The 17,676-nt window shown below is 58.0% G+C and overlaps 1 protein-coding gene across 1 annotated transcript; it reads right to left on the bottom strand.

Annotated features, from left to right (window-relative positions):
- Positions 1 to 293: 293 nt before the first annotated feature.
- Positions 294 to 2,754, bottom strand: LOC106861737 (folate receptor gamma-like). Its single transcript, XM_014890350.2, has 4 exons — positions 2,512 to 2,754; positions 1,738 to 1,926; positions 1,151 to 1,286; positions 294 to 937 (listed from the first exon to the last, which is right to left on the bottom strand). The coding sequence occupies exons 1-4, from the start codon at positions 2,656 to 2,658 to the stop codon at positions 573 to 575; spliced, it is 837 nt and encodes a 278-aa protein (XP_014745836.2). The 5' UTR covers positions 2,659 to 2,754; the 3' UTR covers positions 294 to 572.
- Positions 2,755 to 17,676: the final 14,922 nt, after the last annotated feature.

Here is a 17,676-nt window from a genome sequence, read left to right as displayed (position 1 = left end):
TTCCCTGGCAGGGTGGGCAGGGCTGGCACAGGGTGCCCAGAGCAGCTGTGGCTGCCCCTGGATCCCTGGCAGTGCCCCAGGCCAGGTTGGACACTGGGACAGTGGGAGGTGTCCCTGCCATGGCAGGAGAGTGGAAAGAGATGAGATTTGAGATCTCTACCCATCCAAACCTTATAGAGGTTTATGATCTCTCCTCCCCCAGGCCAATTCCCACATTTACAGACCCCACACCCACCACCACCCCCAGGACCCCTCCCCGTCCTCAGCAGTACTGCACATCAGTGCAACAAGGCTGACCCAGAGCAAGAGTTTATTATCCAAGCACCCTCCAGGGAGTCACAACAGCCCACAGAGCAGACAGCACACGGCCATGGGGAGGGAACAGATGTGCAGCAGCTCCCACAGAGAGCAGAGATTGTAAGAGGCAGGAACATCCCTGCTGTGGTCAGCAGCAGAGGTGGTGCCAAGGTCCAACACTGGGACAGACAGACAGACAGACAGACAGAGTTACTCGTGCCAGCTCCTCTTGCAGGCAGCAGGAGCAGCCCAGGCCATGGCCCTTCACGGAGTGCTCACAGGGACCCCCGTGCACGGACCCCACAGCCCCCACAGCCCCCAGAGCCCCCGCGGAGCAGCACAAGGGGCAGCAGGAGCAGCAGAGAGCAGGGCCGAGCACGCACAGCTCGGCCACTCTCAGGAGCCACGTCGTGCCCCTGGCCAGGGCGGGATCTCTTCCTCTCAGCGTAGTATTTGGCCACAGGCACGTTGGGGTTGCCCTGGGCGGGGTCGAACCACATCTGGATGCAGCGGCCGCTGCCCCGGCGCTCGGGGCTGTAGCTGAAGGAGCTGGACCAGATCTTCTCACACAGGTCCTTGGGGCGGGGGAACACCTGCCTGAAGGGTCTGCACATGGAGCCCCAGGGACAGCGGTTCGTTCCTGGGCACAGACAGAGAGAGAACCTCAGCGAGAGCCCCGGGCCAGCCCTGCCCTCCTGCCCTCCTGCCCACGGCCACGCCACACCTGGGCTGGGGGCTGGGGGCTGGGGGCTGAGCAGCCCCGGGAAGTCAGAGCTGTCCCAGAGAGCTCCTGGCACAGTGACACTGCCAGTGCCCTGCCTGGGGCTCGGGGAGGGCTCGCAGACCCCCTGACCTGTTGCCCAGTTCCAGCCCTTGTGCCAGTTCTCTTTGCACGTGCGGGCGTCCTTGCAGTCCTCCCACCACTGCTCGCAGTCCTCCCTGCACAGGGGCACCTGCAGGATCCTCTCCCGCCGCCAGCTGCTGCCAGCCTGCAGGGCACAGCACAGCCACGCTGAAAGCCCGGCCCGGATCTGCCGCAGCCCAGAGCCCCCCGCCCCTCCCGTGGGCTCCGCGCTGATCCCAGAGGGTTCCAGCCCCAGCACAGAGGTGTCCTGACACAAGGAATTCTTCCATCACTCAGAGGCCAGAAACGTCCTTTCCTGTGGGGAAAGTTGAGACACCCCAGACATTGAAGAGAAACCCTTCCCTGGCAGGGTGGGCAGGGCTGGGTGGGATTTTGGGCAGGAATTGTTCCCTGGCAGGGCTGGCACAGGGTGCCCAGAGCAGCTGTGGCTGCCCCTGGATCCCTGGCAGTGCCCAAGGCCAGGTTGGACATTGGGACAGTGGGAGGTGTCCCTGCCATGGCAGGGGTTGGGACAGGACAAGTTTTAATGTCCCTCCCAACCCAAGGAGTTGCATGGTTCCCTGCTCTGGTCCTACCTGCTCGATCCAGGGCCCCAGGTTGGGTGAGCACTCGTACAAGCACGTGTCCTGGATGAAGTGGCGCTTGCATTTGGGTGGCATCACCCCACAGTGCCTCCAGTTGAAGTTGTAGAGGAAAGACTGGTCCCTGTGAGCCTCTGAACTGGTGTTGGCTGTGCAGCAGGCATTGTCCTTCCAGGGGGAGCACTGCAACCGAGCAGCCAGGAGCCTTCAGAGACAGAGCTTTTCATCTTGCCCAGCAAACTCTGGGTCACTTTGGGCTGAGGAGCTGTGCCCTGCAGCAAGGCAGGGCTGAGGGGGAGCAGGAGATCAGATCCTCAGTAGCAATTAGTGCCAGCCCAAGGAACAGCAACAAAGCCCCTCTTCCTCCCCAGGGGGCTGGGGCACAGCAAAGAGCATCTCCCACACTGAGAGGGAGCAGCTGAGAGTCTTCCCTTAGCATCCTGTCCTCACCATCCTCCCCTCATCATCCTCCCCTCATCATCCTCCCCTCATCATCCTCCCCTCCCCATCCTCCCCCCCCCCCTTTCCCCCGCTGTGCTCTGGGGTACCTGAGTTTCAGGAGGGGTCACAGAGGGGTGACACTGAGCTGACAAACCCCTGCAGCACTGCCCCTGCTCTGGCCTTGTGCTCAAACAAACAAAGATCTCCCGGCCAGCACGGGCTTTATCCCTCAGGCAAGTGGTGGCCAAGCCCGATCCAGCCCATAATATGCAGGGAGGCAGGTGCAGGGGCTCAGGCTGTCCCACCCAGCCCAGCAGCAGCTCCTACCTGGCCGTACAGGTTCCCCTCGGGGCCGGGCTCTCTTTTGTGGTGTTTGGCATCCATGCACACGTTCAGCAGTGGGTCCTGCCCTGGTGCCACGGCAGCAGGAGCCAGCAGGGCCAGGACCAGGGCCAGGGCCACTGCCAGTGCCATCCTGGGGACACAGCTGTGCACAGAGGGACAGCACAGGACAGGGGACAGCACAAGAGAAGGGACAGAGAGGGACAGAGCTGGGCAGAGAGGGGACAGAGCTGGGCAGAGAGGGGACAGACACGGAGAGGGGACAGAGAGGGACAGAGCTGGGCAGAGAGGGGACAGACACGGAGAGGGGACAGAGAGGGACAGAGCTGGGCAGAGAGGGGACAGACACGGAGAGGGGACAGAGAGGGACAGAGCTGGGCAGAGAGGGGACAGCACAGAACAGGGGACAGAGCTGGGCAGAGAGGGGACAGAGATGGAGAGGGGACAGAGAGGGACAGAGCTGGGCAGAGAGGGGACAGCACAGCAGAGGGGACAGAGGGACAGCCCAGGCCAGGGTTTGGCACAGGAGGCAGCGAGGGAGGTGCCCTGCACTGGGCACTCCTGGGGACTGGCAGCAGCTCGTGGCACCAAGGACAGGCTGCAAGGTCAGCCCACGTTATCATCAGGACAGCAGCACAAACAGCCCGGGGACAGCCTGCACTGACCCACAGCCCTGAGCGAGGGGGGCTTGCTCTGGGACCCCACCCAGACTGGGCTCCTTCTGCCACCCCACTGCTCCAGAGAGAAGCTTCAGCCCCCAAACCTTCTGCCCCAAGGCATGGGGAGTCCGGGGATGTCTCATGAGTGTTCAGAGAAAGCACCAAACCCCAAACCAAACACCAGCACCAGGAGCTGCAGGAGGCCCATGTTGACGTCAGGAGTGTGTTAAGACAGGAAAACATTTTCTTTATCTGTGTCTGAGACTTGCAAACCCTGTCCTGGAAATGCAGCAGAGACCTGAATCATCACAGAACCACAGAGGGGTTTGGGTTGGAAGGGATCCTAAAGCCCATCTCACTCACCCCTGCCATGGCAGGGTCACCCTCCCCTGGGCCAGGCTGCTCCAGCCTGCTCTGATTTGGGCAAAGACAGGTCACACCAGTGTGCCCTGGCCTCCTCTGCCCACCTACAGACCAATTTTATAGTCATTTTCTAAAAAGCACCCCAAAAAACAACCCCTAACCAACCAACAACAAGAGTTAACCAAGAACATTCCTTCCCATTCCTTGCTGACACAGCACAAGGATGTAAACCAGACACGTTTTAAGAAGAATTTTGCAAAACACAGAAGCAAGACAAAGCATTTACAGCATTAAAGCAGCACAAAACACCCCAGAAAAAGCGGACACAGGAACCTGAGAACCAGGAAGGGGCTAACTTGCATTTTAACTGCATTTATGCCCCTAAAGCCTCCAAACTCTGTACAGCACCTCACAAGCACAGCTCAGCAGCTCCTGGGGCAGCTCTAATGGGAAAGGTGCTGGCACAGGGCTGGCACTGGGGAGCAGCTTCCCCCTCTCCGTGCCAGTGTTTGTCACTCAGGGGACGATGCTTTGGTGACAAGGGGCTGCTCCAGCCTCTCTCACGAGCAGGTGTCGTATCAAACACAACAAACCCCATTTCCCCACCCACCCTGCGTCAGGCAGGGGTTGGGGCCGTGGCAGGAGGCAGAAGAGACCCAGGGCTGTGGGAGGGGAAAAAATGCTGGAATAAATGCAAAAGGCAGCAAATGGCACACAGGCTGCTGCCTCAGAAGGAAGAACAGCAGCTCTGAGCACAAAGCAGAAATGCAGGCGCTGAGGGAAGCAGTGACCTGAGCACAGCCCTGGGTGCTGGGAGCCTCACCAGAGCCTTTCCTCAGCACGGGGACAGGGAGCTCCTGCCGAGCAGCTCTGGGGGATGATTTGCTCTTTTCTGCACTCACAGCACTGCTGTTTCACTCATGAATCACCGAGGAGCAAATCTATCTAAATCTCATGTGAGAGCACCTCAGGCTCTGGGAGACCCAGTTCTGGTGATCCCAAAATCCCTGAGGCTGGAAGGGACCTGCCCACCGTGTCCCCCACCTTGTCACCCTGAGTGCCACCTCCAGGTGCCACCTGCAGGGATGGGCACTCCAAAGCTCCCTGGGCAGCCCCTGCCAAGGCCTGAGCTCCCTTTCCATGGGGAAATTCCTGCTGCTGTCCAAGCTGAGCCTGCCCTGGCCCAGCCTGAGGCCGTTCCCTCTCCTCCTGTCCCTGTCCCCCCTCCCTGCCCCTCCTGGCAGGTCCAAAACCTCCTGGAGCTTCCAGCCCCTCACACTGGAGATGTCACTGAGCAGATCTTCCCCCACCCTCTTCTGACCCTTTGCCACCTCTGGCCCCTCCACAAGAAGAGTTTTGCCCCTCGAGGCACAGGACTGTGGCAGTTCCAGATGCCCTGCACTGTCCTGGCCACGTTTCCTGCTCCTTGCCAGGGAATTTCTAATATCTGGTTTGTTTTTGGAACTGCTGATCACTGAACTGTGTTGTAACATTGTCAGAGCAGTGACAGCTTGTTCCTGGGAGATAATTGTCAGCCACCAGCCTGTCATCTTCCATCTGATGTGTTCTCCCCAGTGCATCACTGTGTGTTCATCTCAACTGCTTTTCCTTTGAAATCTGTTGTTTTAGTGTTGGGTGACTCAGTCGTAGCAGGTGTCACGTCCCACTCCTGTGCAGAAGGGAGCACCCAGGAGTCACAGGTGCCCATGGGCACAAAAGAATGGCAAAAGCCAGAAGGGTCCAAAAAACAAAGCTCACCGAGTTTTATTGGCCAGCTCCACGCCTGGCGTGGAAATCCACGCACGTTTGGCTCCTACTTTGTAACAGTGAGAGAAATAAAAAAGTAAAATGGAAGAGGGAGGCAGGAGAGTGTGAGAGATTGGATAGGAGAGGAGATCACCAGTCCTGGCTCCAGCATTGGCCCAGACAGGGTGGCCCTGGGGCTTTGGGGGACACTTTTTGAAGGCAAGTGTCCCCAGCCTGACATCGGGTTCCTCTCTTCATGGGAGCAGTCTGTTCTTCTTCTGGACTTGGGTCGAGGGGCTTTGGGGGCCTTTTGGCAGATCCCTCTCCTCTGGAGCTACCCTCAGCCAGCAGTTCATGCCCACTCCTTCCCCCACTCCTGCCCTGGAGCTGTCCCCTGTGTTGTGCAGTCACCACGGACCAGAACAGGGAAGCTGGCCCTAAAACAGTGCAGCCCCAGAAAGGTCCAGCCCCAGAAAGCTCCAGCCCCAAAACAGTGCAGCCCCAGAAGGGCTCTGCCCCTTCCCAGACACGTCCTGGTCTAATCCTGGTTTAACGTTCTTGCTCCAGTGGACATCAGGAATCTGAGGGTGAGCAGAGCATTCACTCCTTCCTGCCCAGGATTCTGCACCAGGGTTTTCTGCAGATTTTACAGCTGGTCCTGGAGCTGTATCACCATTTAGTATCATCAGGGACTTGGCTGACTTGATGTTTACCCAAGCAAAATTTGTTGAAAAGCAGGAATCACAGACTCAAAGGAGTGTTTGGCTGGAGGGACATGGGAGCCCGTCCAGTTCCAGCCCCCTGCATGGACACGGGCACCTTCCACTGTGCCAGGGTGCTCCAGCCCTGTCCAGCCGGGCCTGCAACACTTCCAGGCATGGGGATTATCCATTGCCCTGGATTACATTTCCTGTGACCTGCTCCTGCACAGACACCGAGTTCATGGGTGTGCAGATCCCCCATCTCTCCCAAAAACTTCCCAGGTTGTCCCATGTGAGTGTCTAGACCTTGTCCTTGCAGGGGGAACTTGTGCAGAGCAAGGGGAATCTCTCCCTGCTGTCCTGCCTGAATCCCTGGACACCCCCCTTCCCCAAAATGCTGCATTTTCCCACACCAGACGCTCATTCCTTGCTCTCTTTGTCACCTCCAAACCATTTTTGTCCCTCTCTGAGCTTGTATTTCCTTAACTGAGCACTCCAGAGCTGTGTGTGGCCATGAGGTCTCCAGCACCAGCCTGTGCCCTCTCTCACTGCCCTGTGCCCTCTGCAGCACACCCTGCTCCCCTCCTGGAGGCCCTGCCACCCTGGCAGCTGTTTCTCTGCACACCCCAGCGTGCTGAAGCCTTGACTCCCTCTCCCTCAGCACAGAACTGTGCAGCTCTCTGCAGCCCATCAGGTTTGCAGCACGCAGCGAGGAGCAGATTTGCCATCGCCTGCAGGAAAGTTTCCTTCTCTGCTGGTGAAAACAAAGACAGGACAAGTTCCCAGACAGCAAAGCTGGCCCGGCTCAGCTCCCGGAGACCTCACAAAGTCAGTGCAAAGCCCGTGGCCAGCAGGGCCACGCTCTGGGCTGTGGCTGCACTGGGGACAGAACCACGGACAGATGAAGGTCTGGGCTGGGAGGGACCTCAGAACAAACCCAGTTCCAGCCCTGCCACAGGCAGGGACACCTCCCACTGGAAGGAAAGAAAATTCCAGAGCAGAAACAAACAGAAATCACTGGAGTGTCTGTCAGAGGGACTGCCCCGACATGGGGTTTTTGTGTTTGTTTGCTCCCACCTGACACGGGAGGGGTTTCCCGGGGCTTTCACTGATCCAGCTCCCTGAGGGAGGCTGAAGTGGCTCTGAGCTGTTTGAGGGGGCTCGGAGGGTGGGATTGCAGACTGGCACACTGGGCACGATCACCTGCCTGCAATGGGAGCAGTTCCTGGGGCTGTGGAGCTCGGAAAGTCAATCCCACAGAATGCAAACACTCATCAGTCACAACAGCTCGTTACCATTAACCAGAGTTAGCAGGAATAAAGCAGTGCTGAGCACAGCCTGTGCTGTTGCTTTGGGGCTGAGCAGACCTGTCCCACAGATTTTGGGTTCAATTCCATTCTAAGTGGTGCTTTTATTCCAGAGGAGGACAAGACAGTCTGGAGAGGAGAACTGGAGAAGGTCTGGGGTCCTGGTGGGTACTGGGGACCCCAGTGTCACCAGGGACTGGCAGGAGGGGTCCCTGGGGCTCCCAGGCTGTGCAGGACTGGGCTCCCAGCAGCTCCACTGGGGAGTCCTGCCCAGGCACTGGGGCTGGGTCTCAGTCCAGCAGCCAGGGAGGGGCTGCAGATGCTGGATGGGCTGGGGGGGTTTGGTTTTATTTCCAATCCCCCTGATTAACCTCGGTGAGATGTATTCCATCCACGCTTTCTCCACCACTGAGGACCAGGGCCTTGAACAGCTGCACCTCCCACACTGTGCTGTGCTCATCTCCAGTACTGCACTGATCAGCCTGTCCAACATTCACAAATTCCTGAAAAATCCTCCTCCCACTGCTGACATTCTCATGGCCAACATCTCCTGCTGGTCCCATCGTGATGAGTCCAGAGCAAAAACCAGGTCAGTCCTGACCTGCAGGAAGCCAAATGTGACCCCACAGTCATGGCCTGAGCTGGGCTGGAGCTGGGGCTGCTGTTGGGCAGGAGTGGGTGCTGGAGCCTCTCAGGGCTGGGGGGGGGGTTAAAAATGGAAGGGCAAACTCATCACCTGCTGCCAACTGGAATAACTTGAGCAATGAAATTCCACCTGAGAGCTGTGAATTTTCACAATGATCAGAGACTCAGGCTGGGCCAGGGCAGGCTCAGCTTGGACAGCAGCAGGAATTTCCCCATGGAAAGGGAGCTCAGGCCTTGGCAGGGGCTGCCCAGGGAGCTTTGGAGTGCCCATCCCTGCAGGTGGCACCTGGAGGTGGCACTCAGGGTGCCAAGGTGGCCATGGGGCACAGCTGGGACTGCAGGGGCTGGGAGGGCTTTGCCAGCCCCGGGGATTCCATTCTATGGTTCTCTCATTCCCTGGTCTTTAAGGTGCCCTCCAACCCAGAGCATTCCATGATTCCATGACTCTGTGCGTGCCATTTCTCTGGTCAGACGTGGCTTTGTGCATTGCACACCTGATGTGGTTAATTTGGAGAAATGCCCATACCCCGAGTGATATCACCACATAAATATTTGAAGCAAACATAATTTCCTCTATTGATTTCCCTCCCACAGAAACGTCTAATGGAGAAGGAAGCTGTGCCTGCTTTCCTTGCTAAAAAAAGAATGAATAAATACCTCAATAAAGTCTAAAATTCTGTAGCAGAGTGCTGGATATGCACGGCTGTTGTGCCAGGGATATCAGCAATTCCCATCAGTTAATTAGGGAGCAGAGCCCGCAGGGATCACAGGGATCAGGCAGGGGTTATCAGTGAGAACAGCTATTCTTGTGGGCACAAAGGAGAGCTAAAGATTAACCAGCAAAGCAAATGCAGCTCCCGGAGATTGGCGGCTTTAGGGACCAGGGCTGTGGGTCTGCAGAGGAGCTGACAAGGGAGGGAGGTCCCAGCTCCAGGTGGGATTGCCGTGGCTCTGCCTGGGCTCCCAGGCACAAACGTGAAACCACACCAGAGAATCATGGAACCCCGAAGTGCTTTGGATGGCAAGTGACCTTAAATCCCACCCAGAGCCACCCCTGCCATGACAGGGACACCTCCCACTGTCCCAATGTCCAGCCTGGCCTTGGGCACTGCCAGGGATCCAGGGGCAGCCACAGCTGCTCTGGGCACCCTGTGCCAGCCCTGCCCACCCTGCCAGGGAACAATTCCTAATTCCCAAAATCCCATCCAGCCCTGCCCTCTGGCACTGGGAGCCATTCCCTGTGTGCTGTCCCTTCAGGCTCTGGTAAACACTTTGTCTTCATCTTGGAGGTTTTTGCAGCTTCAATGATTCTGTGATTCTTGGGGCAGGACGTGGTGACATTTTAATCCCCAGACCAGCCCAAGGCAGGTGGGTCCTGTCTCTGGCAGAGGCTTTGCCGAGGTTCCTCTGCAGGAGAGAACCCTCTCACAGGGACTCGACTTCTGGGCTGTGTCCCTGCTCCAGGAAAAGGAGGAATGTGACAGAAGGAAGAACAGAAGAAATAACCTTGCCATGAAAATCCTGACATGGCAGCAAGAGCCTCTGGGTGTGTCTGGCACGGGGCACCTGTGTGACTTTGTGGGGATGGGTCCTCTCCTTGGTGACCTGGGGAGTCCCACTGCAGGCTGAGGGTGATGGGGACGGCAGGGACTGGAGCATCTGCATGCACATCTGCACCCACATCTGCATCCACATCTGCATCCACATCTGCACCCACATCTGCATCCACATCTGCACCCACATCTGCATCCCACCTCCTTCATCCTGCACCACACATCCACCTCCTGCATCTGCATTTTCCACATACCTCACCTGCCTCTTGCATCCTGCATCTGCCTCCTGCCTCCGGATTCTGCATCTCATCCCATCCCATCTCCTGCCTCTACATCTGCCTGCCTCACCCTGCATCCACATCTGCATCCCAAATCCCACACCGCAAATCCCACATTCACATCCCCATCCCAAATCCCATTATCCCATCCCATTATCCCATTATCCCATTATCCCATCCCATTATCCCATTATCCCATCCCATTATCCCATCATCCCGCTGTCCCGCTGTCCCGCTGTCCCGCTGTCCCGCTATCCCGTCCCGCAGTCCCAGCAGAGGGAACCATCGAGCCGCTCTCCGCTCTCAGCCGCGGCTCCGGCCGGGGCAGCTCCGGACCGGGGGGGGGCTCTGCGGGGTCCCGGCTCCGCCCCTCCCCTCTGGGGCACCACGGCTCCCGGCGCTGCCCATGCGGGGGTCCCGGGGCTCTCCAGTAACCCTCAGAGCTCCCCACTTGCCCTCGGGGCTCCCCAGGTGCCCTGGGAGGGCTCAGCTGGGGCACAGAGGCTGGGCCGAGTCTCCCCAGCACCAACACAGGAGATGTGGCTCCGGGAGCTCGGCCTGGCACTGCCATCCCATCCTGGCACTGCCCATCCTGGCACTGCCCATCCTACCCTGGCACTGCCATCCCATCCTGGCACTGCCCATTCCATCCCATCCTGGCACTGTCATCCCATCCTGGCACTGTCCATCCCATCCCATCCTGGCACTGCCTATCCCATCCCATCCTGGCACTGTCCATCCCATCCTGGCACTGTCATCCCATCCTGGCACTGCCCATTCCATCCCATCCTGGCACTGTCATCCCATCCTGGCACTGCCCATTCCATCCCATCCTGGCACTGCCATCCCAGCCTGGCACTGCCATCCCATCCTGGCACTGCCATCCCATCCTGGCACTGTCCATCCCATCCTGGCACTGCCCATCCCATCCTGGCACTGTCATCCCATCCCATCCTGGCACTGTCATCCCATCCCATCCTGGCACTGCCCATCCCATCCTGGCACTGCCCATTCCATCCCATCCTGGCACTGTCCATCCCATCCTGGCACTGCCCATTCCATCCCATCCTGGCACTGTCCATCCTATCCTGGCACCGCCCATCCCATCCTGGCACTGTCCATCCCATCCTGGCACCGCCCATCCCATCCCATCCTGGCACTGCCATCCCATCCCATCCCATCCTGGCACTGCCCATCCCAGCCTGGCACTGCCCGTCCTGGGCCTTTGGCACCCACGGTGTGTCCTAGATCTCCTTCCCACGGCACGGGGCTGAGGACAGCTCTGAGAGCAGCACAGGGGGTCCCCTGGGGACAGGGCACTGCCAGGGTGTCCCTGCACAGATTGAGTGAGAAGTGGCACTTGGGGACAGGGCACTGGCAGTGCAGGGGGTTGGAGGAGATGCCCTTTAAGGTCCCTCCCAACCCAAACCCAAACCCAAACCCAAACCCAACCCCAAACCTGTCTGTGGTTCTGTGGTTCTCAGCTGAGGAGGCTGAGCTGCAGCATCCCCTGGCAGCTCCAGCAGCCTAATTAGTGCCTGCTAATTGTGGCATGCCAGGTGTTCCAGTAGGCTGATGGTGCAGCCTGAGCCAGGCAGAACGCTCCAGGTGAAGCAGAACCCAAACAAGGGAGGACAGAATTTGTGTGACTTTAAAGAGAAACCGTCACTGCTGCTTAATGGCAGAGGCCAAAAGCCACTGTTCTGTCACTGTTCTGTCACTGTTCTGTCACTGTTCTGTCACTGTTCTGTCACTGTCTGTCACTGTTCTGTCACTGTTCTGTCACTGTCTGTCACTGTCCCCTGGCAAACCCGGGAGCTGCTCTGGGGTCAGCTCCTGTTTGGGACCCAGCCCAGATGTGGAGGGTGACCCTGCCGGGCCCACCCTGAACCCCTGTCCCCCATCCCACCCTCACCCCTGTGACCCTCGCCCCACACCTCACACACAGGACCAGGTCTGGATGGCAATGACCCACTGGACTCCCCAGGACCTGGTCCCAGGTGACAAGAGGAGTGTCCCAGAGAGCTGTGCCAGCGCTGTCCCCACAGCCACAGCTGCCGTGCTCAGGTGGGCATGGCCAGCACCACCCAGCCCTGCTCCTCGTCACTGGTGTCCGGGCAGAACCTCGCTTGGTACCACTCGCTGTGGGCACCCTGAAACCAGAGCAGAGATCCAGATCCATGCCCAGAGCCTGGGCCCCGTTTGTCCACTCTCCAGCTCCAGAACTGGGATTTTCCAGGTGCTGGGCTCCTCCCAGCCATGGCTCAGCCCAGCTGTTCCATGGACTGACCCAGGCCTGCACAAAGCTGCTGACTTGAACGTGTGGGGAATTTCTCCCGTCTGCGAGAAACAACCATCCCCCACATCACACAGAGTGGGAGCAGGAGGAGAAAATCATCTTCAGGCAGCAGCATCTGACACAGCACAGCTCCAGTTCAGGCAGTCCTGAGAGCCAGGAACTGCCAGGGGTCATTTCTGATTGCCCTGAACCCGTGTGTGCCCCATTTCCCTCCTGTGTGTGCCCCATTTCTCCCCTGTGTGTGCCCCATTTCCCTCCTGTGTGTGCCCCATTTCTCCCCTGTGTGTGCCCCATTTCCCACCTGTGTGTGCCCCATTTCCCCCCTGTGTGTGCCCCATTTCCCACCCGTGTGTGCCCCATTTCCCCCCTGTGTGTGCCCCATTTCTCCCCTGTGTGTGCCCCATTTCCCTCCTGTGTGTGCCCCATTTCCCACCTGTGTGTGCCCCATTTCCCCCTGTGTGTGCCCCATTTCTCCCCTGTGTGTGCCCCATTTCCCCCCTGTGTGTGCCCCATTTCCCACCCGTGTGTGCCCCATTTCCCACCTGTGTGTGCCCCATTTCCCACCCGTGTGTGCCCCATTTCCCACCTGTGTGTGCCCCATTTCCCACCCGTGTGTGCCCCATTTCCCCCCTGTGTGTGCCCCATTTCCCACCCGTGTGTGCCCCATTTCCCCCGTGTGTGTGCCCCATTTCCCTCCTGTGTGTGCCCCATTTCCTACCTGTGTGTGCCCCATTTCCCCCGTGTGTGTGCCCCATTTCCCTCCTGTGTGTGCCCCATTTCCCACCTGTGTGTGCCCCATTTCCCCCGTGTGTGTGCCCCATTTCCCACCTGTGTGTGCCCCATTTCCCTCCTGTGTGTGCCCCATTTCCCCCTGTGTGTGCCCCATTTCTCCCCTGTGTGTGCCCCATTTCCCCCCTGTGTGTGCCCCATTTCCCACCCGTGTGTGCCCCATTTCCCACCCGTGTGTGCCCCATTTCCCCCCCGTGTGTGCCCCATTTCTCCCCTGTCTGTGCCCCATTTCTCCCCTGTGTGTGCCCCATTTCCCCCCTGTGTGTTGCTGAGTTACTGGGGCACCCCCAAATCACAGAGTTATGAACTGGGATTGTACAGGAATGGACCAGACTGGGCAGGGAGGAGGTTCCCTGGAGCCGTGGGGCTGGGACAGTGCAGAACAAGGAGATCTGGGGCACGGATTTTTGGGGACAGGGGTGCAGGTGCTTCCCACACCTGGAAAACGTGAGTTCAACCCCTGGGGAGCAGCTCCAGCCTCTGGACACATCTGGAGCTGAGTGGGGTAAACTGAGCCTCGGGGTTTGGGGCAGCTCTGCTCCCTCTGCCTCTCATCACACCAGGAGCCCAGCCTCGGTTTTACCTCTGGGACTGGACAAAGCCCAGCTCAGCAGAGCTCAGCACAAACCCTGCCTGGCTGGAAAACCCAGAGCCAAGACTAGGGATGGGCTTGGAGCAGCCAAACCCCAGCACCTCTGCTGGAAATCCCAGTCCCTGCTGGGAGCTCCAGGAGGATGAACCAGGCCTGCCCCAGCCACTCTTGCTTTTCATTCCTCTCTCCTTTAATCCGTGCCTCAGTTTCCCTGCCTGAAAAAAAGTGGATTTGCTGCTGTTTGTGTCAACAAAAAACTTGGTTGGTCCTTTTGCCTCATCCCGAGGGTCTGGTTTTGGTCCTTTTGCCTCATCCCGAGGATTTGGTTTTGGTCCTTTTGCATCCCCCAAAGGTCTGTGGTCCCTGGGCATGAGCCAGCACAGAGGGTGCCCTGGGAAGTTGCCCCATTCCAAAAGGAAAAGGCACTTCTGGGGCCTCCAGACCCCCACTCAGGGCCTGTTTGTGAACAACAAAAGCTCCAGGAGATCCTGGGTGGGTTTGTGCCTTTCAATCCATGAACTCAGTCTGGACAACTTCGTGCTTCCCAACACAATCCCAAAACATTCCCAAAACACTCCCAAAACGTTCCCAACACGATCCCAAAACATTCCCAACATGATCCCAAAACAATCCCAACACAATCCCAACCTGGGCCAGTTTTACAGTACTTTAAGCTAGCAAGTTAAAAATGGAGATATATGTTTTGGGGTTTTTTACAAGGCTTTTAAAGGAGCAATTGTTTAATTAAGAAATGAGAAATTATTTTTACTTTTAATTTAATAACTATCTACTTGTGGTCTGCAATGCAGGTTTTTTTATTTAATTACAAAAGATTACTTGGATTTATGAAGAAGGTGAAAAAGACAAACTTTTGCTTTAAAATTTTTATTTTATTTATTTATTTTTATTTTGTTGGATATATTATACATATATATATTTTGTTGTATATATTATATTTTAAAACTTTAAAATTTATATTTTTCACTATGTGATCATATACAATTTTTATTTAAACTATACACTTAAAATTCTAGTTTTATTATTTAATTTTGGAAGCTTTTTCTATGGCTTTAAGTTAAATGCAGTGTTTTTCTGCAGGTCAGTGCTTGTCAGCACAGAAAGTCTAAAATTCTTAGATTCTAAATTTTCAACTCTGGGACAGTGGAAGGTGCCCATGGCAGGGGGGTGGAAATGGATGAGCTTTAACCCCTTCCAACCCAAACCAGTCTGGGATCCCATGGTGCTAAGATTCTAATCACTGAATTTTAAACATTTTAAGGAATTCTGTTAGTTCTGAGGAAGGTTTTATCTTGCTGTGTCCCTGGGATGGAGGGGACACGGGACAGCAAACATGAAGAGATCTTTCCTGCAGGGGATCTGCCCTGCCATGGGCATTCCATGGCATTTCTGGAGAGCAGCCCCGGGGCTCTGTGCCTCAGTTTCCCCACAGGGAGCTGTGCACAGGGCAGGGGGGAGCAGGGCATCCCCTGGGAGCCTTCTCTGGGAGGATGGAGAGGGGCTGGAATGTCCCACATCCCTCTGGCAATGAATGCACAGCACGGGGGGCTCCAGAGCCCCTCACTGGCCCAGGGGCGAGCAGCCCGTGCTGGGGAGTCGGGAGCTGCCCTCCTGCTCCTGCCAAGGAAAATAAATAATCAATAATAAATTGTGAGAGCTGCCTGTTTTGCCCCGGCTGCCACTCTGGCTCAGCAGAAATGTTTTTTGCTGTGTCAGAGTCTGACTCAGCAGAGAGGGGACAGTGCCCAGGGGCCAGGGGCTGCCTTATCACTGCCCGCAGGCTCCTGTTTGTGCCATCGCTCTTATCACCCCGACACAGCCCCAGCTGCGGCCAGCGCCGTGACTCAGCACCCTGAGCCTGTGCTGGGAGAGCCCAGAAACATCCCAAAAACACCCCAAAACTGCAGAGAACGGGCTCGAGTCCTGGGCATGGGAGTGAGACCCCTCACCTTGACCCTAACCCTGATCCTGGTCCTGGTCCTGATCCTGGTCCTGGTCCTGGTCCTGGTCCTGGTTCTGGTCCTGATCCTGACCCTGGTCCTGGTCCTGGTCCTGGTCCTGGTCCTGGTCCTGGTCCTGACCCTAACCCTGACCCTGATCCTGGTCCTGGTCCTGGTCCTGATCCTGATCCTGATCCTGGTCCTGATCCTGATCCTGACCCTGATCCTGGTCCTGGTCCTGGTCCTGGTCCTGGTCCTGATCCTGATCCTGACCCTGGTCCTGGTCCTGGTCCTGGTCCTGGTCCTGATCCTGGTCCTGGTCCTGGTCCTGGTCCTGATCCTGACCCTGGTCCTGGTCCTGGTCCTGGTCCTGGTCCTGGTCCTGATCCTGACCCTGGTCCTGGTCCTGGTCCTGGTCCTGGTCCTGATCCTGATCCTGACCCTGATCCTGATCCTGATCCTGATCCTGACCCTGGTCCTGGTCCTGGTCCTGGTCCTGGTCCTGGTCCTGGTCCTGACCCTGGTCCTGATCCTGGTCCTGATCCTGACCCTGGTCCTGGTCTCAGATCTCCCTCTCTGCCTGGCTGTGGAGAGGAGCCTCACACAAGATCCTGCCCTGGGCTGGGGTGCAATGGGGTCTGTGCAATGGGTGCAATGTGTGGGGTTGTCCTGGCCCCATCCCAGCTCAGGTGACTCTCGGGACTCCCTGGTCGTGCCCAGCGCAGTTTAGGCAGAGCTGAGCCGAGTGAGTGACGATTTCAGGCGAGTCCCTGGCTCACTCACAAGCCCCGGGGCCACTGGGGTGCTGGGATGAGCCCCACGGTCTGTGTGGGCACTGGGCCAGGCTCTGCCAAGGGCTGCCCCAAGGACCGGGGTCAGTGCCTCACCTGGGGCAGGGGGGAGCCCCCAGGCAACCACTCAGCCTCTGCAGAGGGATTTCCCCACAGTCCACCCCATTTTCAGAGCCACTTCTGCTATTTGACTACAATTGGGGTCAGATCTGGAGTCAGGTCAGCTCTGCCCTCCCAAAACCAGTCCCAACCCACGAACAGGTCTGGCTCTATCCACTGCCAGCTCTAAAGGCTGTAAAGGCAGAGCCAGACCCATAAAACATGTTCTGACCCAGCTGGAGAAAAGTCCTTGCCTGTCTTGGTGTCCCTGGAGCCATCCTCACACACAGGAAACCTTTTGTTAGAAAACCCCAGGATGTGAGGTCCAGGACAGCTCCCGTGGCTCCCAGACCATGCTGGGACTTTGTGTGCAGGGCTGCGACCAAGGGACCCTTCTCCAAGGGTGAAAGGCAGAGGCAGCTCAGCCTGAGGCAGGTGCAGGGCTGGGAGCACAGGTGAGACCCCACAGAGCTCACCTGGGCTGGGGACAGAGGCTGAGGGACAGCAAGGCCCCTGCTCTGAGCTGCTGGGGCTCACCTGCTGAGGGTTCCCTGCTCTGCACAGGGACCACCAACATCCTGCAGGCGCATTTCCTGCAGGTGCATTCCCCGCAGGTGCATTTCCTGCAGGTGCATTCCCTGCATGTGCATTTCCTGGCTCAGTCTGCCCATGGAGCCCTGGGTTCCCTCAGTGGCCATGGGGAGGGGGGAAGGGAGAGTCCTGTGCCATCCCTGCTCCCTGGGCTGGCACACGCCTTGTCCTGGTGTGAATCCTGTCCTGGTGGGATGGAGGAACCATGAACCCCTGTCCTGTAACAGCTCTCACCTGCCCTGAGAGAAAAACATGATGGGAAAACTCAGTGTACCCCGTGGAAAGGAGAGGAGAGGGCTCAGGGAGAGCTCAGAGCCCCTGGCAGGGCCTGAAGGGGCTCCAGGAGAGCTGGAGAGGGACTGGGGACAAGGATGGAGGGACAGCACACAGGGATTGGCTTCAAAGCAGGATTTGATGGGATTTTGGGCAGGAATTGTTCCCTGGCAGGGTGGGCAGGGCTGGCACAGGGTGCCCAGAGCAGCTGTGGCTGCCCCTGGATCCCTGGCAGTGCCCGAGGCCAGGTTGGACACTGGGACAGTGGGAGGTGTCCCTGCCATGGCAGGGGTGGCTCTGGGGGGGATTTGGGGTCCCAAACATTCCAGGATTCCAGAGCAGAGCTGTGCCTGCAGTGTGCCTGGGCTCTGCCCATCGCTCCCAGCCCAGCCCCTGTGCGGACCCTCCCTCCCCATTTCCTCAGCCTGTGCCCCCTGGGCCGGGCTTATCTGGGGCTGCAGCCCGGGGCTATCGGGGCGGGCTCTGGGGAGCGGCTCTGGGGCTGC

The sequence above is a fragment of the Sturnus vulgaris genome, chromosome 2 (genome assembly GCF_052056855.1).
Source record: "Sturnus vulgaris isolate bStuVul1 chromosome 2, bStuVul1.hap1, whole genome shotgun sequence".
In the NCBI taxonomy this organism is placed as follows: Eukaryota; Metazoa; Chordata; class Aves; order Passeriformes; family Sturnidae; genus Sturnus; species Sturnus vulgaris.
Note: the sequence above shows the minus strand (reverse complement) of the source record. Positions and strands in the feature narration are given on the sequence as shown.